This window comes from Lupinus angustifolius, chromosome LG06, assembly GCF_001865875.1.
Source record: "Lupinus angustifolius cultivar Tanjil chromosome LG06, LupAngTanjil_v1.0, whole genome shotgun sequence".
In the NCBI taxonomy this organism is placed as follows: domain Eukaryota; kingdom Viridiplantae; phylum Streptophyta; class Magnoliopsida; order Fabales; family Fabaceae; genus Lupinus; species Lupinus angustifolius.
The window spans coordinates 8,400,608-8,428,047 of NC_032014.1; the positions used below are offsets into that span (position 1 = coordinate 8,400,608).

At 31.6% G+C, this 27,440-nt stretch overlaps 4 protein-coding genes across 5 annotated transcripts; 3 read left to right on the forward strand and 1 right to left on the reverse strand.

The window, feature by feature from the left end:
• On the forward strand, positions 1,138–3,418 carry LOC109349553 (transcription factor MYB108-like). The gene is made up of 3 exons (XM_019590392.1): positions 1,138–1,917; positions 2,103–2,630; positions 2,851–3,418. The coding sequence occupies exons 1-3, from the start codon at positions 1,401–1,403 to the stop codon at positions 3,192–3,194; spliced, it is 1,389 nt and encodes a 462-aa protein (XP_019445937.1). The 5' UTR covers positions 1,138–1,400; the 3' UTR covers positions 3,195–3,418.
• LOC109350755 (probable calcium-binding protein CML45) lies at positions 6,097–6,805 on the reverse strand. The gene is given in 2 exon segments (XM_019592050.1): positions 6,097–6,680; positions 6,683–6,805. Coding segments are annotated over 2 exon segments (555 nt in total). The 5' UTR covers positions 6,714–6,805; the 3' UTR covers positions 6,097–6,156.
• On the forward strand, positions 13,647–15,597 carry LOC109349554 (myb family transcription factor PHL8-like). 2 transcript variants are annotated; one of them, XM_019590395.1, is made up of 6 exons: positions 13,647–13,994; positions 14,101–14,177; positions 14,276–14,330; positions 14,524–14,599; positions 14,687–14,753; positions 14,847–15,597. In XM_019590395.1, exons 1-6 carry the CDS (start codon positions 13,862–13,864, stop codon positions 15,441–15,443), a joined length of 1,005 nt encoding a protein of 334 aa, XP_019445940.1. In that variant the 5' UTR covers positions 13,647–13,861; the 3' UTR covers positions 15,444–15,597. The 2 variants fall into 2 exon arrangements, with proteins under 2 accessions (XP_019445940.1, XP_019445939.1); XM_019590394.1 differs by having other exon boundaries at positions 13,648–13,994; positions 14,684–14,753.
• On the forward strand, positions 18,904–22,616 carry LOC109349555. The gene is made up of 8 exons (XM_019590396.1): positions 18,904–18,997; positions 19,149–19,427; positions 20,135–20,206; positions 20,930–20,997; positions 21,165–21,321; positions 21,602–21,688; positions 21,789–21,878; positions 22,333–22,616. The coding sequence occupies exons 2-8, from the start codon at positions 19,185–19,187 to the stop codon at positions 22,453–22,455; spliced, it is 840 nt and encodes a 279-aa protein (XP_019445941.1). The 5' UTR covers positions 18,904–18,997; positions 19,149–19,184; the 3' UTR covers positions 22,456–22,616.

The following is a 27,440-nucleotide window of genomic DNA, read 5'->3' on the forward strand; positions in this document are numbered from 1 at the left end:
TGACCAATATTAGTTGAGTATAAAGACTTTGTATTTCATCATTATTGTGAGAAATAGTATTATCTTTTTAGAAAGAGGATAATATTATATATTATGGTTAGAATTATTAATTATTAAGACCTAAAGTTTGATACAAATTTGAAAACATACCTAATAAATTTCCGATATATTAAATTCATGACTGTGATTGTTAGAGTTATAACAGTCTAATTAAAAGTATAAATATTAGCCTATTTAAATTTAGATATGATAAACTATTTTAAGATTAAATAGTGTTATAGACCTTTAAAATATTAACATGTCATATCAAGCTTTTAAATATGTCAAACCTAAACTTTAATTTTTATATAAACAGATTAACAGTTTCAGTCCCAAACTCTTATTATATATATTTGATATATTTAATACAAATCCAGTCCTAGCATGTTTTCACATAATGTTTGATAGAGATAGTAAAATAGGTATGGTTTAACGTAATGAGGTTTGTAAAGTATGTTATAATTATTTGACTGAACGGGTGCACAGATGGAGTAATGCAATTATTACCAAAGGGCCCTGTGGCTGGGTCTACTTCAGGTTGTTAACTCAACTGAAACCAAGGTTAAAAAATGGATAGTTAATTATACATTATTTATTTGTTAATCTTGATACTGAAAATGTAAAACAAAATCTACCATGATATTAAATCCTTGTTTCAGTTGCACTCTGTCAGGTAATAATAACATAACATAAATGAATATTACAGAAGCAAGCAGGGATTGTTACAGTGACCCTGATACGGATAGTGATAGGGACAGAAAGAGAGAGAAGTAATGAAAATATTTACATTTATATTTACTTCTGTTGTGTAGCACAATATACATGGGCCCTTATTATTAGTTTTGATATGGTTTGAAAAGAAAATTGTCCCTGATGCTGCACAAGCCGAAGTAAGCACCCATCACATAAGTGTCTTTCTTGTCAATTTAGAGAGAGACAGCCTAAGACCCTGCAACCCCCCACCTCCCATGAATGGAGTGAGAGAGAGAGATAGAAACTTTTTAAATGTATCTCACTCTCACACGTGTGAATGAGGTGATGATTTTTTATAAAAAGTAGAGAATAAATAAGAAGAGACTGCGAGTGGAGAATCCGTGTAGAAATATATATATCTGTAATAGGCTTTTAAACTTGAAAGCACTTTTGCTGTTTTGAGTTCTTGCTTCCAAGCTTCAAAAACTTGCTTACTTTTTTCTCCTTCCCTTTCCCTGTCTGTGTCCTTTCAAACTTTTGCTACCATGTTAGTCCCCTTGTTGTATCACATAAAAATTATTCTCTCCTTGTGATTATGACTTTGTAACAGTTCCTAGTTTACCAATCTCCATAAAAAACTTGTTGGATATTATACATTATTAAAGAAAATGAAAGCAAGTGTTCTATACTCTTCACAACAACAAAACACAAACTCGTCTTCATATTCTTCTTCTTCTCTTTCTCCTTCAATGGGAATGGTCTATGCAGACATGGGTGCTCTCTCTCTTTGCCCCAATTATGGTGCTGCTGTTTCTACATCTCAAGATTGTTTTGCCCCTAATGGGGGTTCAAGCTGGGGTTTTCCATTCACGAGGGAATGCCATATTGCAAGAAACTTTGAGGAGCACCCCAACAACAGTGATATTGTTATGGAGGGTAAAGGGTCTGATTGCAGTGATGGGGTTGGGGAAAACAGTGAGCAAACTCACCAAAATGCTTACACTAATGAAAAGAACCCTAATGAGAATCATGTCAGTGGGAAAGAGGTAGATACTACTGGGCAATCAAAACTCTGTGCAAGAGGGCATTGGAGGCCTGCAGAAGATTCCAAGCTCAAAGAACTTGTTGCTCTTTACGGGCCCCAGAACTGGAACCTCATAGCTGAAAAGTTAGAAGGAAGATCAGGTGTGAAACACTAGTGCATAAGGACCCTTAATTATTATAGAACTTTTATCTCTTTTGTCTTTTGGTTGCGTATGCCTTCAATATGAATTGAAATGAGTTGAATATTATATTTTTTGGTCATGGCATGAAATTTTCTTCAGTTTCTTTCTTGATTTTGTTTTTTGGGTACATTTTGTATTTTGAAGGTAAGAGTTGTAGGCTGAGGTGGTTCAACCAGTTAGACCCAAGGATCAATAGGAGAGCTTTCAGTGAAGAAGAGGAAGAGAGACTAATGCAGGCACACAGGATATATGGTAACAAATGGGCCATGATCGCAAGGCTTTTCCCTGGGAGAACAGATAATTCTGTTAAGAATCACTGGCATGTTATAATGGCTAGGAAGTATAGAGAACAATCCAGTGCTTATAGGAGGAGGAGGCTGAGTCAATCTTTTTACAGAAGAATGGAGGAAGATACTACAACTTTTGTCTCTAAAGACACAACATCAAGTGGAATAGAACCACCACCTTATTGTCTCAATCTCCCAAATAACTTGTCTACTTTCCCATACGCATCATCTTTTCATCGATCTGGTAGAAGTGGGGTTGAGTATGGATTGAATGGCTCACATCACATGACTGGTGGGAGAGAAGCAATAATTTCAAGCAGCAAAAAGGTCCCTCCCACTCATTTTGGCTTAAATGCTCAACAAACACCATCTGAACTATTCTCAGGTGTGTCCTCAGTTTCAGCATTTTCCAAGTTTCCTTCCTGTGCTTTTAACTCATTACTTTATTACTTTTCAATCAAGTTAATTGTCTTCTTTTTATGTATTTTAACTTTATAACAGTGATTGATGCAACCCTTTCTTCTCGAAAAAACATAATAAAGCACATATTTGTATAGATTCACACTGCTTTTAATTAATTATTGTTATGCACTTTGATGTCTCAGGTGCTAGAAGCAATGAGATGGTGAGTGAGTATTTTAACCAAACCAGATACTTGGACAACAAACCAAATGATGCACCACCTCCTCAACTTCAATCATCGGGTTACTACCCTTATTACAACACATACCTGATGCCAATGCAACAACATCAAAATTACAATAATATTTACAGTTTCTCATCAAATTCCACAGCCTCAGTCATGTTGACCAGTGAAGAACTTTCATTATCATCTGTGGCAGAACAACATAGAGACAATGAAGTAGTACTAAGCAGTGACCCACCTGTAGATGCAATTCCTACACCTACATTTATTGACTTCCTTGGGGTTGGAGCCACAACAACATGATCAAAGTTAGAACCAAAACATAAAAGCTGCAAAATTTTCCAGAAACTCCTGAATATAGGTGTGGTCCAACATTACTGAGAAACCATTCGTGGTAAACAGAAAGGATAGTTGCTTAAGTTTAGTGACTGTTTCTTGCGTCACTTCTGTTGAGATCACCATTCTCTCTTGTGATTTTATTTTCTTTCTCACATGGGGACCCTTTATAAAAATAATAGTAATTTCATTATTTTACCCTTTCTATATTCATTTTCAATTCTTTCTTCTTTCATTTAATAATCCTTTTGATTGAATTGGATATTAAATGTGTCCAAGACATTCTTTGTTACTTTGAATATATGGTTAGTTCGTTAAGGATTGGACGGTACAAATTAAAACATCAAAGAAGGACCGAGAACATGTGTGTATAAGGAGGGCTGGGATCCTAGGAAAGGACAGGAATTGTTTTAGTCCTTATAATCTAAGTTAGTTGGTATCCGTTGGTCTAATTATATTTTATTATTATAAGATTTTCTTTCATTATAACCTTTCCATTGTATGGGGAGTCTCTAATCATCGGAGAGTTTCTTCGTTCTGAGATAAAGAAAAAAGTAGAGGGTCATAAGTGAGATATCAAGTCATGAAACAATCTTCTTAAAATGTCTATTCTATGTGTTTTTTACATCCTTATTATCTAGGGTTGTTTTTTATGTTGTAAATATAGTTTCATGTTTCAGTGTTTCAATTCAAGCAAGGGTTGTATTGAAGATTGGGAAAGGGAAGTTTAGAGAACATCCATTTTTCATGGGCCTGCAATGCAATAACTGAGGGGCACAAATTCAGCAACTAACTACACCATATGTGCATTGAAGATGGGGAATTGTTCAACCGTCTTCTCTCACATGGGCTGTGTGGTTGTTTGTTTTATCACTAAATTCATGTTTTGGACAATGGATCCTACAAGTCTTCATCATACAGTTTTGTTTGTGAGGCTACAAAACTTGTTACTTTGGGGAAGTGACACATTCATGTCATCTGTTTCAGTTTCAGAGACCACCATAGTGCATGTCAAATCCAGTAAAATCTTATGCGTGTGTTCATATATTTGTTACACTGGGTAAATATATGCGCATTCAATGACGGAAACTACTATTGTCATTAAAGTCAAATTATATCAGTAAAATTTGGCTTTTAATTTTATCTAGGTAAAAATGATGGGTAAAAATTGCATAGCAATTGATCTAGGGTTACGGCTTAAGAGTTGAAAAATTATACTAACTTATTTATTACATCAATGGAATGATGATAAACTGCAATATTAACCAGCAACATTTTGGTCTATGATAAAAGCTCCCCTAGATTCCCAATAGACCAAATGAATTAGTTCATTATACATGGAATGAAGGAATATCCTTGTACAAAAAGAACAAAAACAAATGCAACATTGTTGTGACCCTACCATTACTTACTTTGTCAGGTAACAACTAGTATGATTCTCATGGGGAGCAAGGTGTTAGAGGAGTTAGGATGTTCTTCAGTATTGGAGAGGTAAATAATTCATAATGAAAGAAAAAATAATATAATTTAATATTTTTATCCTTAAAATATAATAAGATAATATTTGTACACATATGTATAAGTGTAAAAGTGATAATTTATCTCTTTATTATTGGAGATTAGTGTAAATGTTCTCTGAGGGACAAAGGTTATCGAATATCATGGGTTAGTAATAAACAAGGCTGGGCTTTGCTTTAGACCGGTATCTTTGGATTTGACCCAACAAGGGCGGGATAATATAGCCCAACTTGTGGTTTTGCCTTGTTATTCAGGGCTGCCAACTCGTACTGGTATCTCATCTGTACATGCAATGAAACTACAACTCTTACAAATTATGATATCTGAAATGTAGAGATATATATGTATAAGACAACCTGGAAAATATGTGGGTATTAATTAATAAACATTAATTGATTAAATTGATCAAGTTTAGATTTCCCACTAGCATTTAGGTAGGAGGATCCACTTGATTTCCTGTAATGAAGACTTGCATTAAAGCTTACAGGATCATTACTAGTACAAACATAAAATAATAATACTGGAAAACAGAAACATCGAAGAGTAAATTACAAAAATTAACATCATTAGTAAAAGTGCATAAAAACCTCAAACATTATTAGTTGGTAAACTTGGTCATTCTGTAAATATAATTTTAAAAAATTCAGATTTACAATAGACGGAGGAAACCACCGTGAAAGGTAAAAATTGATTGAAAATAATATATAAATAAATTTTAGAGTTAAAATGAGACAATACAATAATATTGATATATAAAAACAATTAAATCACAAAATAATCTGATAATTGAGATTAAAACAGAATTTGTGAGTGAGAAATTCTCATTGATTAATTTCACAACAGTTAAAGTTTAAAAATAATTAAAATTAAAAATAATTAATAATAGCTAATTATCGAGGTTTTATAATGTACTGTTCTTATTTTTTAACTTTATTAAACTAATGGTGTAAGATTTAAACCTAATGAAATGCTAGTTTAAAAAGAAGGAAAATGTTTTGGGTTCATCTGTTTTCAACAACTCAAGACAGCTTTTGATGTTTCTAATCATAAAGAATAAAGCTATTAAATTTTGAGAATGGAGTATCTCCTATTATAAGCAGATAAGTTATCTTCTCTTACCAGTGAAATTATGACATGTGTCATGTTTCATCATTTTCTATAAAAATATTTTTTTAAATAAACAAAATAGCACACATGTTACATTTTTATTGGCTAGAGGAGATAAATTATCTCCTTATATGAGGAGATACATTATTATCTTAATATAACATAGATAATTTATATAGATAATATAACATTACTTTTACATAGATAATACGTAACAAGTAACAACTAACAAACATGAATAATATTTACAAAAGAGAGTGGAAAACTTTATTCTTGAAGAGCAAAACAGCATGATGCAAAGGATTCACCCAAAACTCTGCTCTATAAGCTTCGCAAACTCATTGTGATCAATTAGTTCATCTCCATTTTGATCAAAAACATTAATCATCCTCTGACACTGCATCAAGTTTTTCTCCAAACCTAAAATTCTTAACACCCTTTGCAACTCCTTAGCCTCTATAAACCCATCTTTATTTTCATCAAACACATTGAAAGCTTCCTCCACCTCTTCTAAGCTAGGCTCCTTCTCAAGCATTTGAGAAACTTCTTCACCAAACTCCTCTATTCCATCTTCATCCTCGTCAACATTCATTCCTAGCTTTTCCATCATCACAATCACTTCTTCTTTACATAGTCTTACATCATGTTCAATGCAGTTCAAACTATGCTTCATTGTTTCAGGATTCGAGTAACTTATTGATTTGGTGCAAGTTTTCCAATTATGGGAGATAGAATTCCACAAAGAATGGAAGCAAAACAAGAAAAATGACAGGAAGCTATTTTTTCTAATATCCCACAGGAGAATTCTACTAAGACTCATAGATAGCAAGAAATGTTTATGTTGATAGGAATTTGCTCCATTAGTAACAATATCACTTAAAAGTTAGACTTAAGTACTTAACCCTGAACTATTCTCTTGTTGATACAGGAGTTCTTGGATATTATATATATATACATATATATACATATATATATATATATATATTAATGTATATAATATCCAAGAAAGAAGCGCTTCTGTTGGGGTAACGTAATGAGGTAGGTAATAACATTGCTGTCAGCTGCTAAATTTCTCAGAAAGAAGCGCTTCTGGTGGGGGTTAAAATATTCATTTCATATTAGCATCATGACTTATGAGGCATCAACTTTTATTTAAGAACACACTGCGAAAGTGCAACGAGGAGTTTCTTGAAACTCACGAAGAATGTAGACAAAAGTGGATGGGGATATGATGTCCCTAACTAATTATAATAAAGTAAAATTAATAAAATTATGAATATTTAATTTTTTTAACTGATGTATCATAATATGATTGGTTTGTGACAAGATTTGAGATAGCATATCCTTGTCCTATTAGAGTAAGACTCATCTCCATTAATGAAGATATATTTTATAGTGTATTTTTAAGGCCAAAGTTGTAATTTCAATGAAAAGTAAATGTCATAAGTGTCATTGTTTATTGAGTTTTTAATGTATTTCTCTATAACTTATCTCTCCATTAATGGAGAGGAGTCTAACTAGTTCTATTAAGATAAGTGAGAAGACTAAGAATGGAGACATGGAATATGCAATGAGAGTCTGACACATAGGACTAAGAACTTGCTTGTGATTAGTCACAAAGCCTGTAACATATGAACAAGAATTACTAGATGGGTGAGTTGTTTTTACTATTATTTTCTGAGGTAAAATTATGATTGCAACATAATTAAAAAGATAAAAATGTTATAGTATATTGTTTGATATTTTTTTTGACTGAACTTCTATCTCTAGTATTGATGAAGATAATTCTATTCTAATATATCTGTAATGTGGTTTCTGATTAGATACATATTTATCAAAATTATATTAATAATATTGGATTAGGCAAAAATGGAATAAAAATCTCATCTTATTTGGTACGGGAAATACTCGATTACGAAGAAGACAGCATTGGGTGCTTGTGTTGCACGATGTGACTTTTGCGCCAGAAGGAAATTGTCAATGAAATTACATAGAATCTTAATGGATAAAGCCCGTCTACAAAATTAAAGGCACTGTTTTCCTTTACTAGGTGGTCGTTCATATTTTGTGTCGAAGTCATGGTCAATTTTCTACTTTCCAATATCATAGTAATTTCATTGAGAAGCCATTTTTTGGGGTTAAATTAACGTTTTCATCATAATTTCATTTGTTTTTATTCTTTAAAACTTTTGACTTTTAATTTTTCCAAATAAATCCTTATATTTAAACAACTATTCAATTAAATCGTGATAATGGGGTGATTGTACAACAAAATAAAAAGATTAATAATTAAATATTTATGGATATTAGAGTATAGAAAAACTTGTGCGGATATATATATAGTGATAATTAATAAAATTTTAGAAATACATTAAAAATTAATTCTAATTAAAATTTAGTTATAAATTATAACACAAAAAGTATAAATACATTTATATCCAACTATAACATATTGTATATATATTCGCACTTTTTTTTACAAGTATGACATATTGTATATATGTTTTCATTAAAGTGTGCTCCCCTAATAATAATAAGTTTTTTTAATTAAGTCTATCAAACTTATGCTAGTAGGACCTACTCCCTCCTTTCCACAACTTACAACAGGAGAATAATATATTTTATAGAAATTTTAATTAGTTCATCTAGTCATTTCTATATTTTTCTCATAAAGAGTATCAATTTCATTTGAATTGTGACAATGGAAAGTAATGTATTCCTATTTATTCTTTCCCAAGACTATATCATAATTATATTGTGTAATTCTCAAGCATTCACAATTATCACTATAACTTTGATTTGAGATAACTTTTTTGACAAATTTCTATTTTTGTGGACTGATGAAATATTTAAACCTTTTTTATAATTCTTTTAATCTTTTCTGAAGTATAGGGTCTAACTAAAATTTAAATTGCAGGTGCATATTTAAAATTTTAAGTCATTCCATATGTGAATATTTCTACAAATATAATGATATGTGAAGTACTAAACCCACCACTAGTATTTTGCACTTAATAATTTTTTATGGTTATAATCATTAGTGAAATAGTTAAAAATTAATAAGTCATTTATAAGTCGTGTTGACAAATAACGGTTTTTGAGCGAAAAGGATAAAAGTTATGGTTACACAATTTCTGAAAAGAAAGCTAAAGAAATTAATGAATCATTTAGAAGTCATTTTGGCATATTTGAAATGGTAAGTTAAAATATTTTTCCTTTTGAAAACCATCTGATTTTGTAAACCCAATTACGAGTTAAATCATTTATCAGTAATAATTCATCATTAATATTATAATACACATATCAAATGACTTAAATTATAGTTTGCATGTAAGTCAACTAACTCGTAATGGGTAAATTAGTCTATGCCTCTTCTAAATCAAAGAATTTTGTGGAGAGTTGAATTTTATGACGTAAAAGAGATAATGTCATACATGGAAATATTGTCCTTAAGATTATGAGAAACAATAAACTAAATTTTTTCCATGTAACAATTATGCATATTTAACTTCTTATCTTAATAACAAAACACTAAATTAAAGTACAGTGCTTCACGCCTACTCTATTAATAGTTGATATGCTAGAATTACCAAGTGACGTATTGCTCACGTCACGTTGAGTAATAAATGACCATATTTACAATAATATTTTGTCTCAAACTTTCAATTATTATTTTGTGGATGCTGACAAGTTCCTTTTGTTTATCTTTTTATGATTCCTAAGGCCATATTCTTCTCATCATCTTATTTTCCTGCTTTTGGATTTGTCAAATCTTCCCCTTAAGGGTCCATTAAAAGAATAATAATTGATGAGGCAACTTTGCTTAAGTGACTTTTGATTCTATGGACCTTCACCAATTGATCTAATAAAAATTCCAGGGTCCCTTTGGCATCATCCTGGAATTTCCTTTACCTGTTATGGAATATATTAAAGCAAGAAAAGAGCTTCAAGTGCATCAACTTTCAAAACAAAAGGTGCTACAATAACTATTCATTCTTTACTTGTTTTTCACACATTTGGGCCACATACCACAAATACATGTCAGTAATAAGATATTCCCTTTTTTAAAATGTGAACAAAGCCTCCTAATAAGGGATTGTATTTCATTTCAGGATAGAAGTAGCATATGCTTGCGGAAGAAGTAACTATCTGTTAAACGTGTGAAACTCATATATATATAAAAAATCATAATCTCAATATTATAACAACAATAACAATTTGATAACCTATCTTCATTTATTTTTTATTTTCGAGAATCTGAGTTTTTTCCCATGAAACAACTATACAAGTTATAGAATTTGACTAATGAGAAAAAGTTGTATAGAGATAATTATAACACGTCATCTTTCGAGACACTCAGTTAAATAATGATATGTCATTAAATTAATGAATTGTGACCCGTAATTTAATGTTGTATCACTGTTTAACTATATTTCTTTTAAAGATGAAGATGATGTGTTAGGACTGTCTCTGGGGAAGTTTTTCTTTGAAACTGATATAAAAAGATTGATGTAGAAAATTATATATTTATTAGTTATTATACATAATAGAAAAATACTAAACTACAAATATAAATCTTTATTCTTTTATAAGTAATGTTAATCTCTCAATACTAGTAGGGAGTAATCATAAATTGGGTGAACTAATTACTAAATTATTTATATTATTCCATCTTCCGATTCTCTTTAATATTTAAAAGAGAATAATATATCTCATTATATAAGAAGATAACTTATCTCCTCTAGCAAATAAAAATGTGACATGTGTGTTATTTTGTTTATTTTTTAAAATATTTTTATTGAAAATGATGAAACATGACACATGTCATGATTTCACTGGCAGAAGGAGATAACTTATCTTCTTATACAAGAAGATACTCCATTCCCTATTTGAAATACCAGTTTGTTTAAGTTTTGAAATAGTAGTGGTTGATGACCAATCATTGGATTTCGATTCTAGTGATCAAACTCAAGACCGCAACCCAAGAAATCTGAAGTTACTTGATCGAATTGGCTTTTTAAGATTTGTTGTTGGCCATTATACCCATCCTTTTTCCTTTGTCTTCTTTCCTTTTATTTTTTGTGAAAATTATTTTGTTCTCTTCAGCTTAGGTATTGATTATTACAGCATTAAAGCAAACACCCCCTTTGGAATAATTTCTTTACGAGACTTTGGTTTAGCGTGAGCCGTGTATATTGCTTTCATATTATAATAATAACGGAAAGTGCATTGCTACGTATATATTCTGCTTGAGTTATTGTCTTCTTTTTGTGACTGGAGTATAGTTTAAATTAAATTCCCATTTTTTATAACCATAGTCTGTCACATTAATCATGTTTTAACTTAATCCTTAATGGAATACAACTTTACGTTGTTGGCCTAAATGAACAAGTAAATAACACTACCGATTGATAGGGTTAGAGCTTAGTTATAACAAGATTGTGGTGATGGTCCCTTTTTGAAGTTAGTGGCTTATATTCCTTTATTTAGATAATATAAGAAATTATGTCCTGTTAGATATCTTGAATATACATATTTTATATTAGTCTTGTTATGATAAGTGGTATATCTTTTATCTCTTGATATGGCTGATTAGTTCTCTTCCTTCTATCATGCTTTATTTTATAGAAAATAAGGAAGGTTTGGGTCCAAAAATCTAATCCTTAGATTCTTTGATTCCTACAAGGAACAAAAGGAATCTGCCAACTACATTAGTTACACACGCCTTCTTATAAAAGAAAATAAAAAATAAAGTTAGGAAAAAGAGGAAAATAAATTTGAAAGAAAGATTCATTGATTTAGTTTTCACTTTCAATCACCAGAAAGAAATAGCATTCAATAACTAATGGGAAAATGCTAATTGGTGCCTATAAGGTGTTAAGCAATCAAGAAATCACTTTTTTTTTGTTGATGAAATACATCATATTTTAATAAAGATTTCTATCTTTAATTTATTAGCCTAGTCCTAAGAATATGAAAAAAAGATGTATACACTAACATGTAAGAGTTTTTATGCTATCAATGCATTATCACCATTTATTTTAAATTATCATCGATTATTTAAAAAATATATTCAAAATAAATGATGAATAATATACTTATTATGTATAAATCTTTATACTGTCAACACACGTATATTACACTCTATGAATATTACCTGGATCAAATTCGTTAGATCTAATCAACCTAAAACAATCCAATCTATCACCTTTGTTTGGACTTTTTTTATCCAATTATATTACATTATACTTGATAGGGTGTCAGCAGTTCCAGTTTAAACCACGAAACTGATAGAATCAAATTGAACCGAACCAAATCACAAAATGTAGTTCAGTTCGGCTTCGTGGTTTGATTCGGTTATTTTTTTAAGGAACCGTTTATGTTCGGTTCGATTTATAGTTTTAGATATTTAGAAACCGTCAGAACCGAACCGCATATTAAAGAAATATATACTAGGATTAGGGAATAATATTTTATTATTGTTTAAATTCTTCAACCAATTTTCTAGCTTAAATTATTAATTTTTGTATGAATTGTAGTATTATATATGTTACTAAATTGTTATTAAGTTAGTGTTATATATGCTATTAGTTATTAAATTATTTCATAGTGTCTTATGATTTCGAATATATTTTTTCAACTTTTGTGATATTGAATTTGAAACTAACATATATCATATATTGCTATACATGTATTGTTACATGGGTTACTAATTATGAAATGTAAGGTTATAAATGTAACTATTATATATTTTATTAATTGATATATATATGTTACTAATCATGAATTGTATTGTTATATATGATTCATATTTTTATAATAATAGTAGTAATTTTATCCTTTTATGGATAAACAATATCTTTTGTAATACATTATGAATTTTCAATTGATACAAGATTTTTTATAAAAAAGTAAATGAAAAAACCGTTGAACCGAATCGAACCGAACCATTCAAGAGCAGTTCGGTTCAGTTCTTATAGTTAAATTTACAGTTAATTGAGCGGAACTGAACCATATGTTTTTGATCGGTTTGATTACTAAAATGCACCAAAAACCAAACCGAACCGAATTTTCACACCCCTAACCACTAACCACAGTTGATCTGATTTGTAAGATTGACTTTGGTTGGAACAAACCAACTCATAGAAATGAAATTATCTCATTACATTAACTTCAACTGATTTTTTTTGGTTTCTCACACAGATATCCTCGCACTGGAGACAATCATGTCTGAGCCGGGAACATCTACAATTACGTGAGACTAACTCTCCCAACGAACATTTTTTTCTTCTACAAAACTCGAACCCAAGACCTTACTTAAGGGGAATCAAACATGTACCACTTGAACCAACGCATTGGTTAACTTGAATTGAATTGTAAGAACAACTTCCATTTTCGTTATAAATCTTTTCTTTTTTGCAATTTTATATATTAGCCCAAATAAATTCATACGAACTAAATGAATCAAAATTAGATTGGTTTCTTCCCAATTCCTAAATCAAAATGGAAATTATTTGAACCAACTTAACCTAACCAAGTTGTTTGGTTCACTTATACTTTCCCATGAAAATCAACCTAACATAATCCACCGGCTAAGAGTATTAGTTTCCAACACATTTCCACACAATTATTTTTACCAAATTTCTCATCACATCACACAACATTAAAAAAGTTGCACCCATTATTCCTTATGGTGGACCTACCCATCAATGCAAGGAATCAAACTTAGAGAAGAGGTAAGTGGGAAAACATCAAGATAAAAACAAACCATACACTTTTCCCTCCTTTTAAGACTCAAAATTGAGCTGTTTTCCTTTCTCTGTTTTTGCTACACCAAAGATTCCCCCTAACATAACCCCACTAATGCTTCCTTATATGGAGTGGGATCATAGCACAGAAAATAACTACTCCCATTTTCTAAAGAGACTATAGCTGCCACATAGTTAAAAGGATCAAAAGTATATTTATGTTTTAGTCCATTACCAGTAACTCTACCCAAAATAAACCAAATGGATCTGCAAAATGTGCAAAACCAAAGCTTGCGTTTGGTTCTATCTACTGATGCCAAGCCTAGGCTAAAATGGACTCCTGAACTTCACCAAAGATTCATTGAGGCAATTAATCAACTTGGAGGTGCAGAAAGTGAGTATACATAATTACAAGCTTATTGGCTTTACTATTTTGATATTATTGAACTTTAGGTTATATCAAGGCTAATGTATTTATCATCACACTGTGCATGTGGCAGAGGCTACCCCAAAGAGTATTATGAGGGTGATGGGGATTCAAGGACTAACATTGTACCACCTGAAGAGTCATTTACAGGCATTTATTTACCTTTTGTGATTATAACATCATTCTTTTTTTCTTTCACTGATTCCGAAAAATTATGAGTTTGATCTTATATTTGTTTCTGGTTACAGAAATATAGACTTGGGAAAAGCCCACATATGGAAACCTGTTCTGACAACAAACAAGGTGACTTATGTTAGATATATTTGGATTGTTAGAGCATTATTTTATCTAGGATTTAGTTAGCTTTGTTTATATTGTTAGTTATTATTTGTATCGTTATTATCTTATCGTTTGTAATGACTTTTGCCTATATGATATCATTGGTATGTTTTCTCATTTAGCGTAATGTTGCTGATTGATGATCTTATTGGTGCAGATCATATACAAATCCAGAGCAGAGATGATCATTGCAAAAGAGAAATCAGTATTGGATCCCAGAATCAAACAACTGAGTAATAGTTAGAAATTGAGCAAATATGTGAATGCTTTTTATGGCCTAATCAAACTTGTCACTGATCAAATTCTGTTTTTACCAGAAGTTTGCATATTGTTCAGGCTCTCCAAATGCAAATGGAAGTACAAAGTAAACTTTGTGAACAAATTGAGGTAGTACATATGATCTAACTTATTCATATCCTATCTGAACTCCAACTGATGCATAACATGTTAAATAATATGGATCATTATTCATGATATCAGGTACAGAAACATATGCAGCTTAGAATTGAAGCTCAAGGGAAGTATTTACAATCAGTGCTAAAGAAAGCACAAGAAGCATTAACAGGACACAATTCTTCCACAGTGGATGTAGAAGTTGCAAAAGCTGAACTTTCTCACTTAGTGTCAATAATGAACAAGGGCTGCCCAAGCTCTCCAATTTCAGAACTGACAGAAATAAGAGGGTTTAGTTTAAACTGTGGGAAGAGGAAACAAAATGGAGGAACTATGTGTTCCCTGGAAAGCTCTTTGACATCTTCCGAAAGCGAAGAAGAAGAAGAAGAAAAGAAGCCTCAAAAGTCTAATACGCATTCAGTTGAATTGTCACTAATGGCCTTTCATACAGAAGATGATAAGGGATCCAAGGTAGATAATGGAGCTTGTGGGAGAAAGAGAAGTACAGCAATTGATTCTGATGGTAGCTGTGTTGATCAACCTTCTGAGAAAAGATGTTGCAACAAGTTGAGGAAATTAGAAATGTTAGAAATGATTGACTTGAATAGCCAATATCAGAAGGACATTGACACTAGTTCAAAAGAAATAGATTTAAATTGCAGTTCAAGCTTTTGGGGACAGTGAAGCTGGTTCCTATATTATTAACATATGCAACAAAAATCTTTGTTTATAAACTATGTCTATATTTTATAATGAAAAAAGAGAACAATTCACTGTATCTCCTGGTGAAGAAAAATTATAATACATATATGGTGTGGCACATACCTCTCAGCTCTCACCCTCTTTTTTCTTTTCCTATATCATGTTGCTGATATATTCGGCAAAAGTGCAACCAAGTTATACTAAAACAGGTTAATGGGCAACCACTGGTTTAATTTATTATCCTTTTAAGGGTTCAGACCCAACCAGATTATCATCTTGTGACATCAAACTATTGCATGATTCTGTTGTGAACCATATTTTACTAACATGTAAATATACCAAGACATTATTCATAGGTAGGAATATTATCTATACCCTATAATAACTTTTAGGTGTACAAGTTCTGGGAAGTTAAATTTGTGACATGAAAAAAAAAACTTTTGATAATTGATAAGGCTAGCATGGTGCAGGATTAAATAAAAAACAAATTTATCTCTACAATCTAAAGATGGAGAAAAACATGACGTTCACACATCGTTGTTGCCACGAATTGAAGAATGAATAATGACGCTGCCAAACTTTTTTTGATTGGTGTTACTAGCAAGTGAAAAATTTAGATGAAAACATATATAACATGTCACCTAAGATGCCATAGCCAATAGCACGAAAGTCCCATAAAAAATCACCATAGACAAAAAAAACTATTTCCAAAATTACCTACCACGGCAGAACCCTTGTAACAACAACCACAAAACACAAGACATGCTCAAACATCTACAGATTCAATCACCATATCTACTCCTGGATGGTCTATAGTCTATACCCTAGCCCATTAATCAGTTCCTCAACAACAACCATGTACCCATTACTCCCCTGCAAAACCTGAAATCTTAACTCTAATAGGCCCACTCCATCCCCTAAATTCCAAATATAGTTACTTTTCCATTCCAACCTACAGTAGTTTCTTTCTCATGAACTTTCGTGGATGCCTCAACTTTACAACATCATAGTTATTGTGGACTTTTTCACCCTGACCCGGCATCCATGCATTCATGGCTAGTAGGGGCAATAGCTTTGCACTTCAGACCACTAGATAATTCCCAAATTTACCACATATCCTCAATCTAGAACATTGCGAGGAGAGGCTTGGTCTACTGCACCTCAACACACGTTCTCCTCTTGCTCTAAGAAAAGTAGTCATATCAATTCTAATCATCTTCCCTATTCCATTATTGGCAATAAAATTCATCACCTTTGGATCATTGCATTCAATTGGAAGTAAGAAAACCTCACCTAGATGACTATTCTTTCAATGGGACATTTGAAGCATGAAACTCCTGAGATTATTGCCTGTTAGTAGTAACAAACTAGTCATGCACTACCAAACAAGGTGTTAGTCTAGTGGTGTAAGGTCCTACTGGATCCCCAAGGTCGAGAGTTTGATTCTTGTGAGAAACACTTGTTGGGAGGGACAACCAAAAACCCCGAAATGAATTAATCCCTTTAAGGACTAAGCTTAGCACACTAAGATTTTAATAAGACATATGTAATCGTTATTTTTTTCTATTTTAGATGTAAGGCATGCCATGATTCAATTAAATCTTAATGCTTAGTTCATAAGACATCTCATTAATAACACACTAACTCATTCAACATTAACATTTAATACTATATGCATCTCTATTTTTAAGCTAGGGAGAATACTATCTTTATCTCCATTCTCCAATTTTCTAACAAGAGACAACATCATCCCTATTATTAATCATCGCACTCTTCATTTTCTTCACATTGACAATGAACTCACATTTTGAGAAATCACTTGAGACATTACAATTTTTCAATGTTATATGTGGATTTATTTTTTTACAAGCTAAATAGTTTACAACTATAAAGAGTATAAGAGGTACACTAACTCTTTGTTAGAAGAGTCAGCTGATTTTTTTGAACTGTTATGATATATTTGCGGCTATATGTATATGCATACCGATCCAATATGAGGATGGGAATTAAAGTTGCTACTCATGTGGCTTTGAGGACAGATAGAGTATTTTAAAATATATAAATATTAAGACTAATATTCTAATATTCTACCCAAAAAAACCTACAACAAAAATTATCTATACTAAAATTATTTTATGCCTCCATTCCTAATCAATCAAATACTACTCTGTATAATGCTCTTATCTTAAAAAATTAATTTAATATTTATTTGATACATATTTGTCAAAATGTTATTGGTGGTAATATATTAGGCATAGAGAAATGGAATAGAAGATCTCAATTCACTAATTAGTAGGGGTGAGCATGGGTCGGATAGAGATGAGTTAAGACTTGTCTCTTACTCAACCATAAATGTTAGTCGGGTCATTTTTTTGAACTCGAACCCGCCCCTAAACCCAAACTAACCTGACCTTAAACATCGATCGAATCAGTTTTTAAACCTGAACTCAGTGTTGTTAGAACCGGACCGGACCAGACGGTCCGACCGGTCTGACCGCTGACCGGACTTGAAAACGACTCTGGTTTGCCGTCTTAACCGAATGAGAGTTGGACCGCTTTGAACCGGAAAAAATCCAGTCCGACCATGTTAAACCCGATTAAACTGGATTAACCCGGGAAGTAAACCGGACGGCTCACTTAAAAATAAAAAAAATTGGTCAATGTTCTAATATTTTGTTTTACTACGGTCCAAAAAAAGATAAAGATGTATTATTTCAATATAATTATTAATTATATAAAGTTTTACATTAATATATATATATATTGATAAATAAAAATTATTAATTATATAAAGTTTTACATTTATATATAACTATATATTTATAAATAAAAATTATTAATTATGCACGAAATCACCCGATCAGACCGGACGCTTAACCGTTTAAACCTAATACGGGACCTCTGCCGGTTTGACGTCCGACTCGGGTTTCACAACACTGGCTGAACTTGACCTGACCTGATGTAACCTGGTCTTATTCGGGTCTGATCATGACCGGACTATAACGGATTAGCAGGTAGCGTCTGGTCCTACTCAACTGTACTAATGATCATGTCATATCATATGAGCGAGTAGAATCTAGTCCTCCTAACACCTACTCATTAGTATCAAATTCATGAATTAAAAAAAGCTTAAGAGGATTATTAAATGTGATAAGTTAATGCTGGAAAAGCTGGTTGACATTGAAACCTAGATTATAACAGAAATAAAAACAAAAATCAATTGGAACATAAGAAATAGTTAGCTTACATAGCTGTTAACGTGACTCCAGATTGAGGGTTCCGAACCTGGACCATAAATGGAACGGATCGTTTACGCTGCAAGACAAAAACAACAACGAAATTATTAACGTCGACAAGAACATTCATCAAAATGACTATAATACCCTTTCGTGCCGTTTATAACATGTCCCTATATATACGCCAGAATGCCATTTTCGCATCACAGTTTCTCTCTCTTCCGTTTATCTCTCCTTATCTAAATTCTTTTTTCTATTTTTGCGTTCCTTTCCCTCTTACAAATATTACCCATTACTCCGGTAACTCTCAGATTCTTTCGTTTTCTCGGGATCCGCGATACACCGCGTGATCTCGACATTTCTTATTATCGAATCCATTCCAATTCAATTCCCCTTTTTAATTTCAATTTCATTTTCCTGACATTTTTATATTCTGATTTTTTTTCCTTAGGGGTTTTGCTTTGGATTGGTTTTAAAAAAAATTAAAATGAGTGATCGTTTGGTGCTGTATGTGGACCGGTTGGTACGGCCGGTGCCGGTTGAGCCGTTGACTCAACACCCGGCTCAGCCCTCTCCTGAGCCTTCGCCGTCAGTGGATGCTGTGGCCGTGGACAGCGACGGCGAGGGTGAGGAGGAGCCGCTGTTGCAGATGGCGGAGTGTCGCATTTGTCAGGAAGAGGACAGCGCTAATAATCTAGAGTCACCATGCGGATGCAGCGGCAGCCTTAAGGTATATATATATATATATATTCTTCGTTTCTATTTATTTGTAAACATTTTGTTTGATCATTTGGTATCATTGGGTGGTCAAAATATATATTAAAAAATTGGGCTTTTTGTGTCAAAATGTTTTCTTCATGTGTTTGCCTTTGCTCTTTGTTTTAAATGGCAATTGAATGTTCTATATAAACTGTAACAATGTGGTTGCTTTGTTTTATAAGGGAATGCATGAACTTTTCTATATTCTGTGATGGATTAATCTCTTCTCTGTTTTTTATTATGAATGTTAGGTATTTTGGTGTTGTGTGTTTAGGAAGGGAAGAAAAGTTTGTTTTAATTAATAATTTTCTTTGTGTTGTGGCAACCTGGGGATGCTGCATTTCTGTTGTTTATGACTTCTTCATTTTTTTTAACAACAATAACAGATCTTTTTTTATAAATTCGCCATAAAACTGATGTTGCAGTGAAGCCGTGAAGGTCCATGTTTATGTTTTCTTCATATGATACTGTGAACATCTAATGCTTCTGGATTACTGGTTATGTTTATGTCAAACTATTTTTTTTAGCCTACTGACTTGGTTTCCTGTTTTGAACTATTAATGCTTAGAATGCAAAAGAAGAATGGAGGAACATTGTGTTGTATGCATTGGTTTTCATGTCCTTCATCTCTAATTTTGCCTTTCTAATTCGTGAACTGTTGTAACAAATTTTGCACAGTATGCTCACAGAAAGTGCATCCAGCATTGGTGCAATGAAAAAGGTGACATAACTTGTGAGATATGTCATAAGGTATGCTTCTTTTATGTAAAACTTCCATTTCATACTGTTATTATAAAGTTGCAAGAATTGGTTGAGGTTGATAACGGTCATGATTATCCTTACAAGTATAGCTTTACACAACAACAATTATGTACAATGGTATCTTCAATTCCAAGGTATATGGTATAGCAATGGTATCACAATCGAATACAGCATAAGAGTCCTAGGCATGTGTGACGAATGGCTAAACGTGGCAATTATGAAAAGTTAATGTTGCTTTTGAGATTCCCACAATGTCAAAGTAGGGGCATTGCATGTCTAGCTTGTTGCTAGGATTGGGATAGGGTGGAATATGGGATAGTAGTTAAAATATCCAAGATATTAAGGAATTTTAGATGGCTTATATAAGGATGAATTTGTGTAATGAATCCTTAACTTATTGCGAATCTTAGAATGGGAAAAACTGAGTGTAACAGGATAATGTAAGTTATATGCACAATATGTAAAATATGCTTTTAGGAAGTTTAATATTTTGCACTGTTTGGTTGTGGTAGTCCACCCGTCACTGTTCGGGTTGTTTGTGTCTTTTAGATCTCTTGGGTTGTGGGACATTTATTTGGTTAACTTGGTTATCTTTGCCTCTTTGGATTGAACTTCTCTCTCTCTCTTTGAGGTTATCTTTCTCTCTGTACTTGAACTCTTTCCAGTTATATTAAGTTGTGCTTATCTTTGACGGCAATTCTTTTTTCTCAGCCCTATCAACCTGGTTATACTGCCCCACCACCTTGCCCACGTCCAGAAGAAACTACCATTGATATTGTGTAAGCTGAATTTTCTATTAAAAATAGTCTTTATTTGAGTGTGTTAGTTCTATCACTTCTTAACTTCTATCATTCTATGTATGTATAAGCCTTCTTTCTATTCCATACTGTTAGGGATATCAGTTTGAAACTCTTTCCTCCCTCATAATTAATGACCATATTTGCAGTGGAGGGTGGACAATCTCTGGCACACCTTTGGACCTGCATGATCCTCGACTCTTGGCAATTGCAGAGGCAGAACGCCAATTCTTGGAAGCCGAATATGATGGATATGCTGCCTCTAATGCCAGTGGAGCTGCATTCTGCCGTTCAGCTGCTCTAATTGTAAGTCGTAAATCTTGATGTCTTTTTAATAAATTATTTGTGGGATTAAGTTTTCTTGAGGCCATGCATAGTGTTGTACGATTGATATTTGTGGACATTTATATTTCATATTTAGTTAAAATTTCATGGAAAACAATTTCACTTGCTCTGATCTTTACATTATTGATAATATGCACATCTTCATTTTTTCACTGTTGTTTATGTCATCTATGTAAATTGTATATATTTATATGCTAACACTTCGACATGAATTAAGCTTACTCCATTTTATTTGTTGCAGTTGATGGCACTTTTACTCTTGAGGCATGCACTTTCTGTCACAGATGCTGATGCTGATGCTGAAGATGACCCATCCACCTTTTTCTCTGTATGTGATTTGAGTTCCTTTTAGCTAAATATATAATTGCTGTTATATTGCTTTCAAATGCATTGTTGTGCTAATATAATTAACTCGCCATTTTCTGCAGCTTTTCTTGCTTCGAGCAGCTGGTTTCCTATTGCCTTGCTATATCATGGCTTGGGCAATCAGTATTTTGCAACGTCGGCGACAGAGACAAGTCAGTACCTGTTTTGGTTCTAAGTTCTAACTAATTTTGTGAATTCAGTACTGATATATTTTTGGGTAAACTATGCTAAGCTCCCTCAAGGTTTAGAAATACACTGAGTATTCTCTTGTTTCAATATATAACATCAATCTTTCTTGAAATTTATCTTACCATTACACTCACATTGTATTATAATTCCACTCACCTCCCCCGAGAGATATTGAAATTACATTGATCTGTTTCAAAAGGGAAGGAGTATAATTTTTGAAACAAGAGGAATATTGAGTGTAATTAAGTCAAACATTGTAGAAGGTCAACATAATTTCTCTCTTTTGTTGTTGAAATATTGCTACTTGCTCTGTTATTGTTCATATATTTTAGTCGGGTTGGTGCGAAACAATACATGCAGGTGTATTGCCCTTTATGTTTAGGAAATTCTTATAGTTTTCATGTTACCATGAAGCAGGAGGCTGCTGCACTGGCTGCAACCCAAGTTGCTTACGTTCTACAATCCGGGCAGCGTAGGGGTCTACAATTTGCCATAGCACCAGGACCAACGGTGGTGAATACACACCAGGAACAAGTTTAGTTTGTATGTAATTATGTATGTTCCAATTTGGGTGTGCCCCATATAAGGAATGCTTGTTGAAATGCCATAAGTTTATTAGTGCTCATGATTTTCTCATTTCTAATGTACTTCCATACATTAGCTTGAGCAACTTTCAGGTGGTGGTGATTAATATTTCGGAATCCACGGGCTTCAACAATTAACATCCTCATTTTTGAATATTAATAACTTCTTTTTCAAGTCTTGAAAATTTGTTGTGGCATTATAAGTTTTACTAGAAAGTAAGTCATTTCATGTACCCTATGGTCTTTTGTCGACTACATGATCATCATGATTGGAGCAAGCAAATAAATCTGTGTGAATTGTATCGTGCCAAACCCCTCCCAAGTCAATCCCGAAATGGATGAGTAACATTACATTTTAGATACCAAATTAAATATTAAGTCACACATTAATTCAGAAAAGGATGAGTACAAATTCATTTATGATTATGTCAACAACTCTAGCTAGCTTTATGGGTAAAGAAAGTACCTCAATGTATGAGTCTCTCAAATGATAATGTGTACAAGGTTATTCTAGCTAGCTTTGCAGGTAAGTTAGATCTGGTTACTTTAAAATCTAATTATTTTATTTATCTAATATTATCTTTTTTCTAAAATATATCTAATTATTTAATAAATGACAATTAATTGTCAATGTAACCTTTTTATCTAATAAATGTGCATATTATTGATGACAGACTGACAGTGAAGAGATATTGTTCCATTTGATATAATGAAGCAAGATAATTATAAATTCTTATTATCAATGGTAATTTCAAATCTACTTCTCAGTTAGAGCTTAATGAAGCAAGATAATTATAAATTCAAATCTACTTCTCAGACTGACAGTGAAGAGATATTGTTCCATTTGATATAATGAAGCAAGATAATTATAAATTCTTATTATCAATGGTAATTTCAAATCTACTTCTCAGTTAGAGCTTAATGTAAGAAGAGTAAACCGTTTGTAATTTTTTTTTGTTTTTGTAAACAGCCGTTTGTAATGATTTGTATAGTGAACATTTTCTTGAAGTACATAATATTGTTTCTATACCAGTACATATAATCACAAAAACAACTGCTTATAAAAAATAATTAGAAACAAATTATTCACTGGATACTTAATTTGATATATATATGCATATATTTTATGAGTCAATTGCATGTATATACATGACAAAAAAATTTATAAAATCCATAACATGAAATGATATACACATTATATCAAATTAATTATTTGCATATGACTTTTCTAAATAAATAGAAAAACAATTGAAAATACTCAGATAAAAATAAGAAATTTTTTGTTAATATTCTCAAGAGTTTTCTCTCACATTATAAATTATTATAACAAAATGTACTATCTATTACAAAGTGTTGTATTGGAACATGCACAATTATGCAAATATGTATCAGAAGAATATGATCTTATACAAATCTAATTATGATCTGGCCAAGTCAAGTCAGCTGATAGGGTACAAACATAGGGACCCCTAATAAAAATATCAAAAATTATTTTTATAATAACAATCACCTAAATTTAAAAAATTATAAATAATAAATTTAGATTATAACTAAAATTATTTGAAAGTTGACCGATACAAGAACTATTTAAATTGTACAGCTGTTTATATAAAACAAAAAATAAAGTGTACAGCTGTATATAAATAAATTGTACATGGCTCTGTCCTCTATAACGTACATCCCTCCAGAATGGTAACCCACCCCTCCTATAATTATGTTTAGTCTTTAGTGGAATTTCTTTTTACTCATTTTTGAATTATAAACTTATTTTTTAAAGAAGTCCAAATACAATGATTATAACATATAACCATAATATAATTTCCCATGCTCTACCAAATATACACTGTATCTTCAATTATTGCACAAAAACCATGTTGGTTGTTGTATACATTACTCCCACCATTCCATATCTTTATATTTTTATGGTTACACACATAGAATAAGAAATTATTAAATAATGTCATTTTTTTATACAATTTGATCCAAATAGTTTTATTTAATTCACATTGGACTAAATTAATAGAAAATGAATGTATAGGAGGGAAATATATAAGTAATAAATAAGATTAAAGTTTCAAAATAAAGTATAAATGTATATTTTATAAAATATATAAAATGAGATGAGAAAATTAAAACAATTATATTTTTATAACCCTACTCATAACTTCAGTTATTAATACTAACAATATATTGATCTAGGGGTGTAAGAGCTTATTGAATATCCAAGGTCCAAAGTTTCATTCCTGTGAGCAACACTTGTTGAAAGAAACATCCACAAACTCTGAAAGAGATTAGTTCATTAACAAAAAAAAGTGATGGATACTTGTATTACAAAAAAAACATCAATTATTATGGCACTAACACGTTGCTTGTGTACTTCCCCATTTTCAATTGCAAACATTGCTCATTTTAAAAGAAAATGCAAATATAGCTAAACAAGTGTAGTCTTTTCTCTAACAATTTAGGTTATCCATCTAACCAAGAAACTTGCTCCATTTGCACAAGTTTCAGTCTTCAATTTTCCTATTTATGGAGTCTGTATAACCCTGCATATCATAAAAGAAAATATAGGTTGCTCAAAGTAAGCACTGTTTTGATGAGAAGTAATTGGGTCAAAAACTGTAATGTCCACATCTAGTACTTTGTGTCACTCCACGCATGCTTCTTTGATGATGACACAAATGTCAGAGACTCAGTACTGTTTTATTCATTGTGGATTATTTCTTGACCCTCAGAACCAAGAAAAAAGCCTAATTTTATGGCTTGGAATGCTCTCAGCCTCACACCATAATAAATCTACTATTGCTCCATATGATAGATGATCAGGTTTCAAATTAGCTATATATCATTCTATTCTACAATTCAACCAAATTTCGCACGCTTAATGATCTTAACATGTCTTATCAATGCCTGTAGTTTTTTACGAAAAATGTGTTAGTAAGTAGTGTTACTTATGTAAGACCCCACTAGATCGATCTCTAAGATAGTCAAAATGTCAATGTTTTAATATCTGTAAGCAACATTTGTTGAAAATAACAACTATAAACTTTAAAAATGATTAATTTCTTACCCAAAATGGTGAGGAGATATCAGTACAAAAAAATGCATCTGATTCTTTTTTGCTTGATGCATCAATTAATGGCTCAGAAGTTGATTGGGATGATATCTATTGTTTATTAGCGAAGAAAATAGAATTACATAATTTAAATATGCAAATAATTTTGCATTTTCTTAATTAATAAAAATAGGTAAATTATGTCATGTATTACTTTATATACCACTACTTTGTCACACTTTTTTAATTGGTTGATTGATTTAAATAATTGTAATTATTATTTATTACAAAGTTATATTTTTCAACCGAAGTGATGATGATACAGGATTGTAGTTAGAAAATAGATGTTTTCCAAATTATTATATAATGAATGACATGTGGTGAGAAAATGCATTTTCACAAGTGGATTAGTATAGCCCATTACCACCCATGAAAGCACACATTTATGTTTGTTGGCGTCTAGGGTAGCTTATGACTCTGCCCACTCATTAGAAAGCAAAGTAGCAAACATTTAGGGTAATAATATTATTGTAACAATTATGATAATCTTAAATTGTTATTTGATTTTTTAACATAAATTTAGATAAATGTAGATAGAAAATATGAAATGTAATACATATATAATTTCATTTATTGTAAGAAATTTGTTAAATTTAAGTTGATCAAAAACTTAAAAAAAAACATCATTGTATAGGGAGGAGTTAGGCTTAGGGAGGGAGATTAATTAGCATATGACTATGATCAAATTGTGCACCACAGAACTCATTAGGTATTGGGATGTTGCAATAGTAGTTATATCAATTCAATGAATAGGACAAGAAAATTTTGTTGACATGTTACCAAGTTGATTTCATATCTTTGGTAGCCTAAACTTGAAATTATGAGCATTAGTTCTTTTTTTATCACGATCAACACAATGTTTACATCACTCATTGATCACCACAAGATATAGAAGACTGATGGCTTTTGATAATTGTCATTACACTTGGTTGGGATAAGTAGCTTTCATTGGCGTAATGCTAATATACTTAATGAAATTAAAAGATTTATAATATATAAATAAATATCTTACTTATTATCCAAATCACAATCATTAGCTAATTAATTAATTTGTGGGTACATTATTGCTAATGGATTTAAGTGTTAGGTATGTGTGAGAATGGAGGAGAAAGGTAAAGAAAAGAAATCCCACTGAACTCGTTATGCATGTAAATGGCCGCATTACATTGCAATAGTTTTATAACACGTGGAGAAATATCAAAAGTGTTTGCTTTAAAGATAATATCTAACCTAATCAACAAGTCTGGTTTGTATTTAGTTCATGAGGAGCAGCAATTAGGTGTTACTTATCCAAAGTCACGCGTCAACCGAGAAGAAGTCAATTTGCCATTAAAAGTTTGGTTCTTTGTGGTATTAATATTAATGATTGGTTGGTAAATAAACAATGATTTCATTCGTATCTAATTCAGAGTTCTTTTTGTACCAAATTTAAGAGAAACAAATTATTCCATTCAAGATTTTTTTTTTTAATTCTAGATATAAGTCCAATTCAAAATTATCTCCCTTTAATATTTTGATTCTAAAATCATATTATCATACTAAAGACTTTTTAAAAAGGCTTTAAAAAGACAGCGAAGTTGAACTCCCTGAAAAATCAAAGATTAACTAAACATAGGTTCTTAGGAAGAAGATAAACTCTTCTGAAAAACAAAATGAATCCCATAAAGTTCATATTAATTTATAAATATATGGTGAATAATGATTGATAGTTAAATTTACTAGTTACTAGTAATTAATTGTGTACTCCTATCTCAAAATTGTGATTTTTTAAAAGTCAACATACTTTCAATTTTAATGTTTTTTCTAACAAATTAATCAATTATTAA